The following is a 17,157-nucleotide window of genomic DNA, read 5'->3' as shown; positions in this document are numbered from 1 at the left end:
GACACTGCATGGGAACTTTGCCCAGAATGCCCTTTATGTCTAGGAGAATCACACAGTGCTCAGCCTACAATAGTTGTTTTAGTATCAACAACCGCTACTGTTAACTTGCCTTATAACTGATAGGAAATTATTTTGTTTCTTCTATTCCTAAAACAAAAAAACCAAGCAGGCTTAAGAAAAACCAAAGACTTAAAATAATGCTAGTCTGTGGTATTACCATGAAAAATAAATAGCCAACCAAAACACTTGAAAGAAAAATGCTTTCACTGTATTTGTTCTCAGAAAATCTAGAAAAGGAATGATTTATCCATGTATTGATCTATCTAAGGTTTGGTACTGTGTATCATCAAACAAATCACTTTCTTACTGCTCTGTTTTGGTGATATCCCTTTTATTTTAGTAACTTGTTTATTTTTTAAAAAAACTAAGTTATGGTGTGTTTGTTCTGGTATAAGTACACCAGCTATAATTCTGGCTTTCAGTTACTTAAAAAAAAAAAAAAAAAAAAAGAGGCAAACCAAACTCAAAAAATGAGGTAGCCAGGTTGCTATTGCAACTCTTCACAGTACCTCAGCAATCTCAGCACCCTGTGGAGAAAGAGGAATGTGAAGCTAGACACTGTCTCACTGTATAAAATTTGTATGGCTATTATACAAAATATCTACTCCAGACAAGCAAACACTTTTGCAGCCACAGACTGTGCTTCAAATAGTTTATCACGTGAAGATCACCCTCTCAGATTTGATTACTCTTTAATTATGCTTATAGAATTTTAGGTTGTATAGTATTTCTATCTTTTGCATAAGAAGTTTGTTTAATCACTCAGACCATGCTTAATATGCAGTAGGTTGTGCTGTGTAACTTAGACCACTTAAATTTGCTTTCATGGGAATATAGTGTTTGTTACAGTGTTCATTACAAGTTGATTTTAGTCTCTTAAGACTTTTCTTTGCTTTTGCTTTGTAGGCTAGAAGTGAAAACAATTCTTGTTTTTTTTTTTCTTCCCAAGATGTTGAAGTCCAAAACTCTAAACACAGAACTGGGCTTTAGAATCATGGGTTTGGTTCAGCGGGCCCTTAAGGTGTCTGCAGAGGGAGGTGTCGCTAAATCCGTAATGTCCCACTAGAGCTTCTGCCATCAATACTAATGAAGGAGATACAGATAGGCCCTAGGTATCTCTGAACAAGTTAGGATGAGCATCGATGTGCAAAGATAACACAGAGCTCAATGTCAACTAACCATCTCTGCACTACTTCACCTGTCCCATGGATCCACCAGCCTGGATGAGGCCTCTGACGCTGAGATATCAGCGGAAAGGAAAAAAGCTAGTTAAAAAAGTATGAGCATACCCCAGGCACTGACTGCACAGTAGGCAAGTCCTTTGTTTGTTAGAAAAGGTGCCTGTGTTCAGGGAGGAATCTGGCTGTCCATTGTCTGCTACAATAGCCAGAGCTTCACAGCAAGAATCACCATCAGCTGAACGTATCTCCTATTGCATAGCTACTAATCTATTGTAAGGCTTTTTTTCCCCAAAAAACTCACTCTGCTCAAAGCATTTACAGTCGAAATGCTTTACTTAAATTGCAAACAAAAATAGTTTTCTGCTGCTAACCTTCCCTTACAGAAAGGAAAACACCAATATTTCACTTTGTCATTTGTTTTCCATTTGTCCCATGGAACCTGACCTGCTGGTTCTCTAATGATTTGCTCCGTCTTCAACATTATGGTGACTTCCATGTCTAGGCTTCAGAATGAAGTGATAACCTGAGTTCAAACTTAAACCGCCCCAGTGCAGCCTCAAGCTCAATGAACTTAGGCATGATTGAGAACCCCCAGCTTTCTGCAGCACCCCGCACTGCTACTCCAGTCATGGGTGGCTTGAGTGCTGGGCATAGCTACCTTTGCTCAAGCTATGCTAAGAGAGCATCCACAAGTCAAGCTGGCTTCACACTCAGCGTTTACTTTAATTTGCTCACCGATTTCCAGCCCTGCCACTGAAGCTACGTGAAGGGTTTCTGGCAAGGGAGGAACCCACCTCAAAGACAATCGTGTTGTGAATCCTTGAGGCTGGCCTTTAGCTTTGCAGTCTGCTCTTTGCCTTCATTGGCTACCTTCCCAGCGCCTGCACCCTTCTTGCATGCCTCAGAGAGGAACTACTGAAGTTTATAGCAGCATTAACTCATCAGCTGGAAACCTGCCAGGGTGCTTACATGTTCACTACAATCTTCCGAGCCCTGACTCCGGAAGGGTGCTTAGTGATAGGATCCATGGTCAAAGGCAGTATGCTATACAACTGCTCGGGGTGCTGTGCACGGATGCATTAGGGCTTGCGTATCTCCTGCAAACTGCCTCTATGAAGCAGGGAAAAAATGTCCCTTGCTTTGTTTATCTCATTGTTAGAGGTAGCTATATGCCTGTGGAACAAAAGCAGAGAATCTAAGCACAGAGCACACGAAGCACCAAAAAAAATCAACATCTACTGCACAACCAGTGCTATTAGTTTCTCACAAAGGTGATGTACCTCTGGAGAATTGATGACATGTGCTTAGCTTATTTTTAGTTAGCAGAACACGACAACTTTGTGCAAGGAAAGTAGGATTGGACCCAAAATGAAAACAAAGCCAAAATGGGGGGGAAAATAAATCAGCAGAAAAAAAAAAAAATCACTAGACGTTTGCTTTTTTAAATTGACAACAGGACAAAACCTGTGTGCTTCCAGCGACTTCTTAAATAATTGCTGTTACTGTTGTTGCTTGAAGTCATAGAACCGGTATACTTTCCAGGATGATTATACTACACAACCCTGATTAAAATACAGTTTTTAAATGAGAGGAAAATCACTTCCTGATGAGCCTTCTTTCCACACTGTCATTTAAATGCAGTATCACAGATGGCTTGGTCAAACTGGTCCTCAAGAGGTCACTTAGTCCATTTCCTGCTTAAAGACAGAATCAACTGTATATAAACTGCTCCTGCCAGTCATTTGTCTAAACTTCGCTCTTAAAAACCTCTGGTGATGCAGATGCACCACCTCCTTATGCATACTCTCTTTATAGCTAGGTAGTTCTCCCATCTGAATTAGGTCTTCATTATGGCAATTGAAGTTGCTCTCCGTAACCACCAGGCAGGACTAGCAGCAACCGTCTTCCTTTGCAGCAACTTTCTTCCATATGCAAAGATGATTCTTTCTTTCCTTCTTTCCTTCCTTCTTTCTTTATTTTCTCTTTCCTCTAATCTGTATTCTTTCCAGCTAGCCCATGTCACTTTGCAATGTTGTGCTTAAAACCAGATAAGGTATTCCAGCTGGCCTTTATTAGTGCTGAACTGAATGGGATGGCTTTAAATACCATGCCTCCAACTCATTTTTTTTTTCTTCTTTTTTTAAATACACCTCCCTATTGTGACTGCTGTTCTATTTATCTCTCTTGCTGTGGCCTTGTATTGTTGATTCCTGGAAAGTACATGATCCTCTGAGTGGCTGCACCTCTTCTGAAGAACTGTTCCTCATCCAGTCTTCTTTTCCCCATGGATTTGCACAGCTGATTATGCCTACTGAAGTGCTGTGCCTTGCAGTTCTCATTATTAAATTATATGCTATTTTTAAGGTCACTTCCTATATTTGACCACGTCACTTTGCATTCTAGTCCTGTCCTCCAATGTGCCTACAACTCCTTCCTCCCTGCTGTTACCTGTGAATGCAATATTTATACGCTCTAGTCCAGTATTCACATCAATAATGACAACACCAATTACTAATGACTGCAGGATGGTCCTCTACAGAGCCTCTTCACAAATTCTTCCAACCTGAAAGTGACCTACTGGTAATTACAGGTCACCGTGAGGTTTCATCAAGGCAATCTCTCCCCTCATCGTTTCTGAAAGTGATGCTTACAACAGTAGTTTCACCACTGTCAACTACATCTGTCCGTGAGTTCCTAAAATATCTGGTCAGTCTGTTTTACAGTAAGTGCTATAAAATTAACAACTGCTTCAGCCACAGTTGTGAACTAGATAACAGTATAGTGCATTCTCTGCACAGGGAAAATTAATCCAAATTAATGCAAGCAGGCTAAGACTCGTTTATCGCTAGCAGTTACTGGCTCAAAGTAAGGCATCAATTTAAAGTTACAGCATAGATCCTGGCTAGCTTAGTGGTATGCATGCTCCCGTCCTAGATGGCAGCTGGACATCCTTGCTCCTGCTTAATTAGCCCTGAACTCAGAAAACATGCTCAAGGTATTTTTCAGGATGTCTGTATTACCCGTTTTGAAATGTTTCACATCTATGCAAATCCTAGCTACACCAGCTCCAGGAAATCTCCACACATCGGGTTTATGTGGAGTAGTCACCTCATTTTAAACAAAGGGTTTAATGTAGTTTAGCTGATTCTCTGATATTTGCACTTTGTTAATTTTAATTAAAATTAGGTGTCCCAAGTCGGTAAAGTAAAGATCAATTCAAAGAAGAGTAACTGACAAAAAACAGACAAATCAGTCTGATGGGGAAACATTCAGTGTGCTAGGGTCTTGCCATACATACAGTTTATCACAAAAGTAAATACGACAGGCTGGTAGTGGTGAGCAATGCACAGTTTGAGTGTAAAAAGAAATACATATATATATATATGTGTGTGTATATATATATATGGCATGTTTTAAACTTTTATCACAGAGCCTGAAGGGCCTTTGTACAGTTATACAAATGGATATTTTAAAAGAAGATTTGTCCTTAATCCTAAGGACACATTACTTCTCAGCTTTTACAAATTTTTGCACAACAATGTTTAAAGAATTGTTTAAAAAGCTGGTCCAGCTCCGGCTCTTCTATTGTTTCCAGATAAAACGTTGACCTAATTAGGGTCAGTTCTCTAATACCAGTAGCTGAATGAAAAGTGTTCAAACTATTTCTACAACTCTAGAGTAGACAGAGCCACGATTTTTGTTTGTTTGTTTTTATTTATTTTATTTTAACTGTAATAGTAATGAAAACCAGTGAAAGATTTATACAATCTTTTGACTAACACACAGGCATTTAAGAGCATGTATGACAGCACTATGGACACTGCTTACACAAGTGCCTAACCTGCGAATCTGTAGGCATCAAAACTTACTCCCGTGAGTAGATATGTTGATTTGTGTTGCATAACCCTGTCTTAATTATGCCACTGAGATTACTTGCATGAGAAATTCACTGTGTGGGGGTTGGTAAGAATCCTTGGTTTACAGCTTGCAAGAGGTCGATAGTAGCACAAGAAAAAAAACCTGAGGCATTTTGAGTTAGTGGATCTGTCATCTACTCTCAATTGAAAAGAAAGTAATTTAAATATTCTCACAATTCAAAACATTCAGGAGTTACACAATCTTCTACTGTTGAATTTTTTTTTAAAAAAGCATGTTAAATAACAGTGCACTCTAGCTCTACTTAACACTTAAATGTTTTACTGAAATGCTTTTCTAAATTTGTTTCATCCATACTCCTTAAGCAGCTTCACTGACTACTGGCAAATTAGGTAAAAACCACTCTGCACACATAAAGATGGCAGAATCAGGCCATTACTACAAATGGACAGAAATACAAAAATACCAGACCTCTGACTGCTGTGCTAAATTATACCACTCTTTCCTACTCTGACCTAGACTATATTCTTCTGGTAAGAAAGAGGGAGGGAAGAAAGGGAATGGAAGAAAATGCTTAGTAGAAGTAATTATAGATAAATCAAGGCTATCTCTAGATAAACATATTTTTAAATCACTGTGAGCCCCTGATTTACGTTCAGCACTAACAATAAAGGAATTGCTTTAGAAGGAACCACAGGACTATGTTCAGAGCTGGACAATACTAAAAAGTAGTGTATCAATATTCACTTGAGAGCTACTTCCAACATGTTCTTACTGGAGTTGTGACTCCTCTTCATTGTATCTTTGTAACTGCAACTGCAAACTTCTGTATAGGGAAGGAAGTGTTAGAAATAATCGTGTGGGTTTGTGTTCTCAGAACCATTCTACAAACTTCAGCTTTCTCTTCTTGCAGCATGCATTTATTGCATTCAGTGGGCAGGGAGAGACAAGAAAAAGTATAATGTAACTGTCAGAAGATACGTTATCAAGTAGAGTTTAGGTGATGTTTTTTAAATTTTGCTAATTCAGCTTCAGCACAGGCATTTCTGCACACACTCCTAATATACTGTCTCCTATATACCCGAATCAACTTATCTTTCTATAGGGAACTATTTAGTGTTCACAGCTGGAGTTTTCACTGCAGAGGTGAAAATAAGCAAAACTGACATCTTTTTTTTTTTTTTTCTCAGTCAGACCCAGTATTTAGCGATACGAAGACTTTTGCTCAATGAGAAATTAACAGAATAAACACAAAACTGGGGGACTTCCATTGATCTGAAAGTCAACAGATTGACTGGAAAAAAAAAAAAAAAAAGTACATATGAAGACCTGGGCACACATTTGTGCTACTGTACAGGGGCCTGGTTATTTGACTGCCTTCAGGATATTCTTCCCCTTACTGATTTCAAAAAAGCAACAGAACTAATGCCTGACTTTGACAAAGGAGAGATGGAAACTTATTACACTTGAGAGACAAAGGAATGGATTGACTTATTCATATCCTGGTGTGTCTGACAAAATGCTTTGTGTGAACAATGCCTACTCTGAAGGGAGGGAGGAAAAATCCAGCAGAGTTAGTTTGAATCACCTATTTAAACCGTTTAAGCAAACTTGGACAATTTTTTTTTTTCTTCCCCCTCCCTGGGGAGCACTATGAAGTAATCACATGAATCTGCTTCACTCACTGACTGGAGCAGTCACCTCCATGGCAGAACTGGAGCAAACCACAGCTGTGCAGTAACATCTTCAACAGGCACAACTGTTTGCAGAGTAAACATTTGCCTATAACCTTACTGTAGATAGAGGATGTTAACAAAAGGAAGGCTTCTACCAGCTTAGCTGCGGCACCTTCCTCACTAATACGAGGCTGCGTTAGCTCAAATCCAGTGCTACCTCTGCACGTGGAAGAGCCTGTACCACCAGCACAATAGTTCATTGCTCCTCATTGTTTCAGACAGCTCAATTGAAAGAGCTTAAATTGCTGGTCTGAAGAATACCTTCACAATATTGCTTTAAATACATACTGCAATGCTTCCCCACTGATGGGGTAATAACCACAGTGAGACAGTTACAAACATCTGGATTCACGGGTCCATAACTAAACCAGTAATAGCATTCGTCTGCCAGGGGTTTGCAGGCATTTTTCTTTGTGTCAAACTCCAGACCGTGGGGTTGGGTTGGCAACACTCTGCAGTGTAGAATTAGCCCAAGATGTGGCAGTAATGAAAGGGACAAACGCAGTCCTTAGGAAGCAGAAGAATCCTGTATTAAAACAAACCCCCTACATGTCTTGCTCCCATTGTGCTCAGTACACACACTTCGGTGTGTTATTTTAAAATAAGTAATTTTAAAATTAACTACTCATAAATTATCAACCTACTTGCAAGCCTAATAGAGGCTACAAACACCAAAACCATCAACTGCTACCTTTTGTAGTATTGTTCAAGGAATCACATTAGTATGTATCAGCATACAAGACCTGGAAATAAATAGTAATTGAGATAGTAATCCCTATTAAGAAAAATCTTTTAAACTGACCTGTCAGGTCAGGCACTCGCTAGCTAGAGGATGAGACAGAGCAGGGAGCCTTTGGGACAATCCAAGCAGCTCTCTCTTGCTAAGAATTCCCATCTCCCAGCAGCTACAAAGGAGGAAAGTTGTCTCCCTGACCAGTACTCTAAGGCATGTGGGTTTTTTTCTTCCCTTTTGTTTAACCACTTGCTTTCAGATATCTGATCTTTACTTTAATAAAGAGATTAAAGTCAACGGATAGAACAGACTATAAAATGATTAAATTCTCTCACCTGCATGGGAAAGATGCACTATCGTAACTCACCTCTTTTTAAGCCACATGAATTAAGCTCTGAGTGGATACGCTGATTTTGGTGTTTGCTTTCATTTCCTGCAAAGTTTATACCAAACTGGATTTGTTGTAAAATGGATTGTAAACTGCAAACTAAGTTGGCATGGGTGTTACTAGATTTACTTAATATTGGGTTGAACTTCAAAAACTTTCCCATGAAGATGAACAATGATTAATTTTGGAATGGAAATGAGGAGGAGTGAGGAAAGAAGATAGGGAATACATATTTTTGCTATTGTGGATCAGCAGGGCAGCCAGGAACAACTAAAGGCAACTGCCATAAATCACGGTACCGCTGGGAACGGCCTCGCTTGTGCCAGCCCTAAACTCCAGGAAGTACAACACGTGTCGGAGCTGGCTGTGCCCTGCTCCACCTGAGCTGCAGCCTCCAAGTTAGGCAGATCAGAACAGCAGCCTCAGATCAAACCTGAACTACAGAGCGGTGACCTCTGATCTAAACAGTTTTACGCCGTGAACTGAAAATAGTTATTCCAGATATGTCAAGCCTATTTAAGAGCATCTCTGCAGCCCAGATTTACCACGCAATACGTGCAAGATCTTTGCAGAATTTTCCTGAGAATGTAGAACGGTGGGGTTTGGCATACTTCCATACCTTGAAGTATGTATAAGCGCTTGGCCATGGTTTGAAATTGAGCTGCCTAGGAGCAATAGGGCCAAGACCTTTTTAGCTTTGCTTTATGCTATTAAAAGCACAAAAGATTAAATACAGCACACTGCACCAAGTAGCACAGCTTTGAATTAAGCCAGCAAAAGGAAGAAAAAAAAGGATCAGATACCTGTGTCCTCAGTTTACCTATCTGTCCTAGCGCTGTGGTGCATGTTGGACAGCCCCTGACTCATTTCACGTTCTTCTGTTGGACAGGAGAAAACATGAGGAGAATTCCCTCCAACATCTTTAGTGGCTTAAGACCAAATCTAATTTTATTGGTTTTGATGTTTTATCTTTCTTGGAAATCACAGGAATTTAGAGTATTACTATATGTTAAAGAGTAAAGCTATGAGCATAAAGATGTTAAGTTTTATACTTGGTAACCCCTAGGATGCAGTTCATATTCACTACTCATGAGCGTGACAACATTATACATGACAACGCGATTTTTCTAACAGTTCATTGTCCAATTAACAGAATCAGAAATCAATCTCTACTGTTGAGACAAGCAAGCAAAAAATTGCTATTTAGACATTTTACTGTGCCTGTCATTCTGCTATCCCAGTGCCTAAAATAGAAGTTAATGTGCAGCCCAGGCCTGCTCAGCACACCCAGGAATGGGGCTCTCTTGGGACACCGCATTTTTATAAAACAGATGTTCTAGCAATAGATGTGACTGTGGGAAATTTCACTGCTGAGGAAACTTATACCTCTCTTGCATGAAAATCACAGTGTAACCAGTCAGTGTCATTTTTAAAGCAGCTAAATTAGCCTCAGATCACTCTGATGGAGCGACTCTACATGCAGTTACTCTGGCAGGTGAGAAGTGGCAGCAGCCATCAGTGTTCAGTGTGGTACAGGAGAGTTCAATGTACTCTTCAGTATTTGTACTGTAACTTGTTAAAGTAACATTTAATGTTTTATATGTGCCATTGTCATATTTTTTAAAATTGCTAACTGTTTATCATTTATGTAACTGAGTAACCAGAAGGACTATCAACGTCCAAGAGTTGCCAAGGTTGGCAGTTGTATTCTTGTGATGCCTGCAACATGTGGGCTGGAAACGATAAGGGTGTGCTCTAGAACTGGAGAAACAATGCTGCATGAAGAAATCTCCTTGGGAGAACTTACAACACAGTGGCTTTTATTTTTAAAGCACATGTGAATATGCCCAAGTTATACAGGCTTTTAAATTATTTTTTACAAATTATTTTTCTTTTACAAATTAATAAGTAGCGTTACGCTCCTTGTTGCATGATGAGCAATGAAGAGGTGTCATATGCCTGCTGTGTCAGTCTGTTGCCTAATCTGTGCTACTACACCCTATAAGAAAGCATGTTACAAGCTTCTACTGCTCTGCACGTAACACACAGCTGCATTTACTTCCTGATACCAGAAAGGCTCCTTCTAACAAGTCAATTCCAATGTAACGGTAATCCTTCAGGCACTGAAACTCTGTTCAAACCATTCATCCTGAAAACTCAGTATTTCTGTTGCAGCAGCCAATATCTCTTGTAAATATTTTTTATTTTGCAAAAGGTAAAAATGCACTTATCATACAGGTACTATTGAGTAAAGGGGTTACATTCCTCTTAAAAAATTACTTATGGGAACAGAAGCACCGACTTCCTCACTGGCAAAAAAATAATCTTTTCCCCTGCGCTCTGTAGGAGAGAAACTTGAATAATTTTAGACACATTGGGGGGTTTTCATCATTCTCAACAGCATTCCTGGGCATCTGGTAGTACCAGTTCACAAGGAAAACTCTCTGAAATACTCTTGCGCTAATACGAGAGGAACATGCTTTTCCAAGGAGCTAAATATCAGATGGTATGGGAGAGTATGAGGGGGGGGAGGCTTCTTTTTCTAAAAGCCAAGCTGTAACTTGCTGTACCCGAAACCGCTACAATTATCTTTATAGCAACTGTAAGGCAAAGTGCTGGTGTTCTATTTCATTTAAATACTTTCTCTCCTACCATGCCCCTTTTGAGGGTGCAAGCAGAAAGCACAAGACCAACACAGAACTAGATACCACTGATTTATTTAAAGTTATTTTAAATAGTTATTTAAAAACAAAACCACCACCACCACCCCCCCAAAAAAAAACCACATCCAACCAACCAAAAAACAAACATAACAGACATTTGCTCTCTCGACACAACTTGCCTCTGTTGAAGACGGAGAGCCACTGACCCTGTATGCAAATACATCAGACTGCCATAGGCAATCTACAGCAGGGTCCTCAGGGTAAGACACCTTTGCCACAAATTCAATGTAACACAGCTCTGGTTAGTCCCTGCTCTCACGGACTAGTCAGACAGGAGAACAACTCACATTTTACTGAATTTGCAAGACGTGCACCAAACCTTTCCAACTATTCAAAAAGCCAAACAATTCCAGCATCAAATCAGGAAATACTTCCAGCATTTTTTTAAACAGGTACAAGGCTTGCTGTTACACACGAACTGTCAACCTGAAGATACCTTGCAGTCATAAATCTTACTGAGATGTATCAAATGAAAGAAACATTATTTAAATGTAGTTTCACTTCAAATCAGAACACTGGATGCTCACAGCAAATGAGAATTCCTATGCATCCTTTAAACAAAAGTAAAACATGCAAAAGATTTCAAGAAATTAGCTAGCCATGCTACTATTTAACCTTCCTACAGATCAAGTGCTCCAGTTACCATCACTTTATCTAAGGCTAAATCACTCGATCTTCCAAGCTCACAATTTCATTTTCTAAAATGCAACAGAAGTGTCTCCCAAGTTGGGAACTTCCTTAAAAATAGTCTCTATCAAGAGACTACAACTTTGACCAACAGACACGTAAATTTAAAGGCAACACTTCAGATTATCTAACTGTTAAGCAACACACTGAGAGAAAGCATATTTAAAAAATTCACATATGGTTCTTTACCTTTACTTTGGAATGAAGTGATAACTCTATAAACCGGGCACTCTAAAAGCCAGTTCAAACTACATGCAGACGTTAAGTTGAAAGCTTCAGTGTATTCAGAAGTTCATATAATTAATGTTTCACGAAGGCAGTGACCAGCTATGAAAACCAAACTGAATACTCTTTACTCTGTACATCAATCACTAATGACTATGCCTCCAACGTGCAGACAAAAGAGCAAACTTGAGTATCAAACGTCCCCTATGCTTGTTCAATCTGCTGTACGCAATTTTTCTCTAACAGTCACTGGTCATAAACACTAAGTTTCCCATTTGTTAGCCTGAGCACATTTCTCTCCTACCACCATCCACAATTTAAGAAGCCGTTACATACCTGCAGTTCGGAGGAGGATCAAGGGTTATTTCAGCTAGCTCCTTCTGGATTCTGTTGGTGAAATGAGAACAGACACAAAGCATTTGAGATAGTCTATAGAATAAATCAGGGAATTACACTGCCCTCTACCACCATGCAGTTAAATGCAAGATTGGCTTTGCCTTCAGTAATGCTAACATGGCTGCTTCCTCTTTGTTCTCAGAGGCATAACCCAAATCCCACAGCTGAGAAACTTTGCAGCTTTTTTCCTGCTCCATGCTGTACATAAACACAACACTTACAACTGAGTTGGGTAGAAATTTCCCACAAGTATTCAGAAAAGTAACTCTTTTTCACATCTGAGCACTTTTTACCAGAGAGATTTTCTTTTCAAGCTAATATGCAAATTAGGCGGGGGGGGTGGGGGGGGGGGGCTGCACAGGCAGATTTGACAATGACTTTAAACCAGCGCTACAGACCTGTGAGGCTGAAGAAGTGAACCACGCTGGCAGCAGACACACTCTTTTCACAATATTTTACCTACTACTTTGCAGTGTGTTTAAAAAGTGGATTTGCAGATCTGCCAGGCTGTCTCTGTTACTGGAATAATCTCTCTGGATCAACTTTGCTTCTCTCCACACCTTCTGCTGCCTTTCCTCCCCCAACCTTATACAGTAGCTGTATTTACATGACAAAAAGTGTTATAATAACTTTAAATAATCTGTGCTTAGCTTTACTCTATTGCAACCATTCCCAAGGTGTTAAGATCTGGAAGAGGAATACTGAAAACTTTTTGTCAATTTAATAGTTTGTTCAGGTACATAAGAGGTGTAATTTCAAAAGGCGCGTGGTAAATTCCTCTTAAAAATATCAAATAAGACTTCTCTTCAGAAGAGGACCCATACAAGCAAGACTGTGAATTTCACATGAAGAAGTGTTAAAATAGGAGCTAACAAACTGCTGTGCATGCCCTGGCACTAGTACCAATAACTTCAGCCAGACTACTGAACTATTGGAGATGTACAGAATTAGACTTACAACAATTAAGTGAAATAAAGACAAGAGGGGAAAACTCAGTCTCAAAAGCCCACATCTCAGGCTTCTCAAAAAAAGATAAGTAATAAGAAATTACAAAGCCTACATAGTAGTTCCAGATTTTTTCTTTCTTTAGCCAGTCCTATTTCAGAAGGTTTCTTTAACAAGCTCAGAAATCATCAAAGCCACCCAGTCATACTCTGCAGCAATTTTAACACATTTCAAAAAGTATTTCCTGAATTTAAGTCCAATACAAAGTAACTAAAATGTTCCCGAATATTAGAGCTACAGTATTCACAGTGAATAAGCAAAACTTGAAGCTACTACAGCTACTCTACAGCTTTTCTTGCTATGGTATATTTGTAAACGTTTGTAAAGAAAAGCAACTCCAGGGAAAGGACTGAAAAGTTGTGTTTCATCTCCAAAGACCACTGGAATCAAGGGATTCGAAGTTTGCTTATTTCACACAACTGAACTTACAGAAAATTACCAGAGTGCATGTCTTGAGAGCTGGACTGCCAGTAACCTTATATGCAAATAAAAATGCAAGAGATATAACTAAACAAGGTTTCTGAAGATTTTGATATTTAAAGGTAGAGGCCACCTGTAGAACTCCATGGTTTGAATCTGCAGATCCTAAGGGAGAAAACTTGCCTAAGCTTCTCGTGAAAGAGCTGCAGAATGAACCCATTACTTCAAGGTATGCAAGGCTCTCCCATGCACTGACATGAAAAGCTAGTCATAAGGCCCACAGAAGCCACTGGGGTTTTGTTACTTCTGTAATTAAAGAGCATTGCTTGTCATCAGTCTACAGACCATAGTAAAATACACCAGGAGGACTCCACCCCATACAAACCAGGCATGGAAATCTAACTCTGAAAAATATACCGGAAGCTGACACCTTCTCTCACATTTTTGCAAATACAACGTGTGTTTAGGTGCCCCCCCCAGAGAGCCTGTACGTTACCAAGATCTCAAACAATTCTTCCACAGACATAAATCTGTTGAATTATTGTCCTGCTAAAACTGGGATTAATGAAGATACTGCCTGGCAGGCTCCTGTACTACAAAAATCGGTACTTCACTCTCTTCCACCTATCTTTGCAGGAAGAACCCCTCTGCCTTGATAAGCACAACGCAAACACCATGACTCAAAAAACCGTGCAAAAATACTACAGAAGGTTTTACTGTCCCCTTTACCTTTTAGCACTAGTAGATAGCTTAGCAGTAGTTTTGCTGGATAGTTTGGTGTTCTTCTTCTGCTGGGTGGCAGAGGGTTTTCGTTCTTCTTGCTCTTCAGGTTCAGGTGCAGGTGGATCCCTCTGATCGGCATCTGAACTACCGCTGCTGGTACTTGGACTTTCATCATCTGACCTCTGCCTATCACTGGACATCGTGGGGAACTTTTTGGGGGGGAAGAAGAAAAGAGGCAGAGTTAGCACAACAGGCAGGACTCCCTCTTGCCATTCCGCAAGTTCCAGAGAACACTTGAATCGGTGACAACTCCGTTTCACTGAGAAATTAGCCAAAATATACTTATTTGTTTCATCCCCAAGGGCTGCAGTTTGACGGCTACAAAGCAATATTTACACTTCTGAAAATACAGATATTTCCAATTTTTAAACCCACTCGCATTTTTTTCATACTTTAAACAATATGCCAATTGTCAACTTTGTTCTAAGGCATGAGACAGATTTAGCAGGGTACTTAGGCAATGAACATTAATAACTTATGACACATTGTAAATAACAGACCTCACTGAAAATGTTTTTTAAAAAGTCACTAATACCCTGTAAATATTTACACTGGAGCAGAGCATTTTATTGGGTCCAAACGCCAGATCCCCCCTCTCCCCCTCTCTCTGAAGAAAATATATTGCCAATAACACTTGGGCTGATTTCAGATGGAAATGTACACTTGCTCTGTGCATTTAAAGGGCTGGGCGGCGGGGGGGCCACGATGAGGCGAGGGTGGCTTTTTTTGTTGTTGTTGTTTGGGTTTGTTTTTTTTTTTTTTAAAAAGGGGGCAAAAAAACCCCCCCAAGATGCATTTAAGGTAACTCGGGCAGCAGCAGCCCCGGTTATTTACATGGCCAGCAGCGAGAACTGCATTTGGCCACCGCCGAGCTGCCGGAGGGGGAAGAAGCATAATTCAAACTGCACCTTCTGCACAGCTCTCCCCGCCGCCGCTCCCCGCGCAGCTCCACCAGGCAGACCGACATTTTTCCGCCGACCGGGTGGGGGGGGGAGGGGGGAGAAGGCGGGGGGGGGGGGGGGGGGGGAGGGGGCTGCCCCGGCCGCCGGGGGGGGCCGAGGAGGAGCGCGGTGGGGAGCTGCGGCAGGGCTGGAGGCGGCCGCCCGCCCGCCCGGCCGCGCTTTGTGGGGAGAGCCCGGCGCGGCGCGGCGGGGCTCGGCGGGCGGCGGCGGCGGCTCCGCGCCTGGCCCCGCACCGCACCGTGCGTGTGCACCAAGTGAGGCGTGAACTCGGGCCGGCTCCGCGCCCCTCGGCCGCCGCCAGGCAGCGAGCGCCGAAAACAAGAACAAAGCTCCTCTACCAGCCCCCCCGCCTCCTCCCCGCCTCCCCCCACCGCGCTCGCCCAGCCGCCGCGGCAGCCGCCTCGCCCGCCTCTCCCTTACCTTCGCCGGCGTCCTGTCCCGCTGCTGGGTCGGAGGGGCGGGATGGCGGGGGGCCGGGCCGGGCCCGCGGCGCCCGAGGAGGGGACGGAGGCGGCCGGGGGGCTATACGGCGGCGGCGGCGGCTCTGTGGCCGGGCAGTGTGGAACATTGAGAGCCGGAGCAGGGGGGGACGGGGGGAGGCGCGGTGCGGCCCCGCGGCCGGCGGGTGGCGCTGGCGGGCCCCGCTCTGCGGCGCGGGCTCCCGCGGCGGGCCGGGGGGCCGGGGCGGGGGGCGGCGGGAGCGCGCCGGCGGGGGCGGGGGAGGGGGCGCCGGGCGCCTCCGGCCTCCCGCCCCCGCCCGCTGCCGCCGCCGCCGCGCCCCCACCCGCCGCTGCCGCCGGAGCTCCCGGGGAAACGGGGCGGGGGGGGGGGGAGGGGGGGGGAGGGGAGAGGCGAGGGGGCGCTCGCTCCCGCCCGGCGGCCGCCGGAGCGCGCCCCCCTCCGGCCCGGGGTGCGCGCAGGCGCTCTCCCGCCGCGGCCGAGGGCGCGCGTGCTCCGGGCCGGGCAAGGACAAAGCAGAGGCGGCGGGGGGCGGGCGGGGGGACGCGACCCTCGACGGTCGTTCAGCACCAGCCCCGGCCTCGGCCCCGGCCCCGGCGGGCTCTTGCTGGGCACCACCGCGGGCCCTGCCAGGCCGGCGCCCACCGACAGCGGCACCCCGGTGGGGGCCCCGCGGCCTCCGCCAGCCCCGGCCTCGCACCTCGCACCTCACCTCACGCCACGCACCCGGCGTTCGGGCAGGGAGAGGCGCCGGCTGCTGGCACGGGAATGGGACCCGCTGGTGGTTTCTCACCCTGCTGCTACCTCCCTCACGTATTCCCCTCCAAAAAAATCTCTGCTCTTGGCTCATCTCCACGCGTGGGAGCGGGAGAAGCGTGGGGGTCTGGCGTGGGGCCTGTGTGGGTGCCCCAGCGGTGGCCCTGCCCGTAGGCCCTGCGCGGGGCTGAGGAGCCCCAACGCACCCTAAACCCAGCCCTGCCGGGCGGGAGTGCCACCCCGCTGCCTCGCTGCTCCAGCCAGCGGTATTCGGGGTTAAAAACGGAATTGGGAGTTGTTCCGTGAGCCGCCAGCGTGCCCAATTCTGAACGTTTTAAAGAGGAAAGGGGGATAGACGGCAGCAGTTGCGGTAGGTATCACAGGAAGATGGTACAGGATGGAGATTTAGTTTATTTTCTGGCCTGTCGTGAATGCGCTGTTCTGGTGTGTACGTGAACAGCTTTTCGTGCCATACGCCTGGAGTACACCGTGTGGGAAAAGCGATCCGCCAGTTGAAATAACGTAAATATTCCAAACTTAGAGCCTGATCATCCTGGCAATAAAATCCACTTGTAAAAGAAGACTTATTCTGTGAAAAGTAGATGAGATTGTGGATAACGGGCTTTAGCAGAGACGGAATTAACAATTACTGTAAATGTTTGTGCAATTTACATGAAATCTCAGGCAAACGTTGCTGTCCAGCACAAGAGCTTTTGCCTCGATGGCTTTTACCTCAAGGGCTTTCACTATCAACAGCCTTAATGACT

The 17,157-nt window shown here is 43.6% G+C and overlaps 1 protein-coding gene across 1 annotated transcript in view; it reads right to left on the bottom strand.

The window, feature by feature from the left end:
* The window catches only part of UBE2E3 (ubiquitin conjugating enzyme E2 E3), a 57,261-nt gene extending 41,405 nt beyond the window's left edge, over window positions 1–15,856 (bottom strand). The window contains exons 1-3 of the mRNA XM_033010930.2: window positions 15,596–15,856; window positions 14,160–14,362; window positions 11,946–11,996 (exon numbers count right to left, since the gene is read on the bottom strand). Coding sequence (XP_032866821.1) covers window positions 11,946–11,996; window positions 14,160–14,353 — 245 coding nt within the window. The 5' untranslated portion in view covers window positions 14,354–14,362; window positions 15,596–15,856. The remainder of the gene's footprint in view (window positions 1–11,945; window positions 11,997–14,159; window positions 14,363–15,595) is intronic.
* Between the last annotated feature and the right edge of the window lie 1,301 nt (window positions 15,857–17,157).

Source organism: Tyto alba, unplaced genomic scaffold (assembly GCF_018691265.1).
Source record: "Tyto alba isolate M040663 unplaced genomic scaffold, T.alba_DEE_v4.0 Super-Scaffold_7, whole genome shotgun sequence".
NCBI lineage: Eukaryota > Metazoa > Chordata > Aves > Strigiformes > Tytonidae > Tyto > Tyto alba.
Note: the sequence above shows the minus strand (reverse complement) of the source record. Positions and strands in the feature narration are given on the sequence as shown.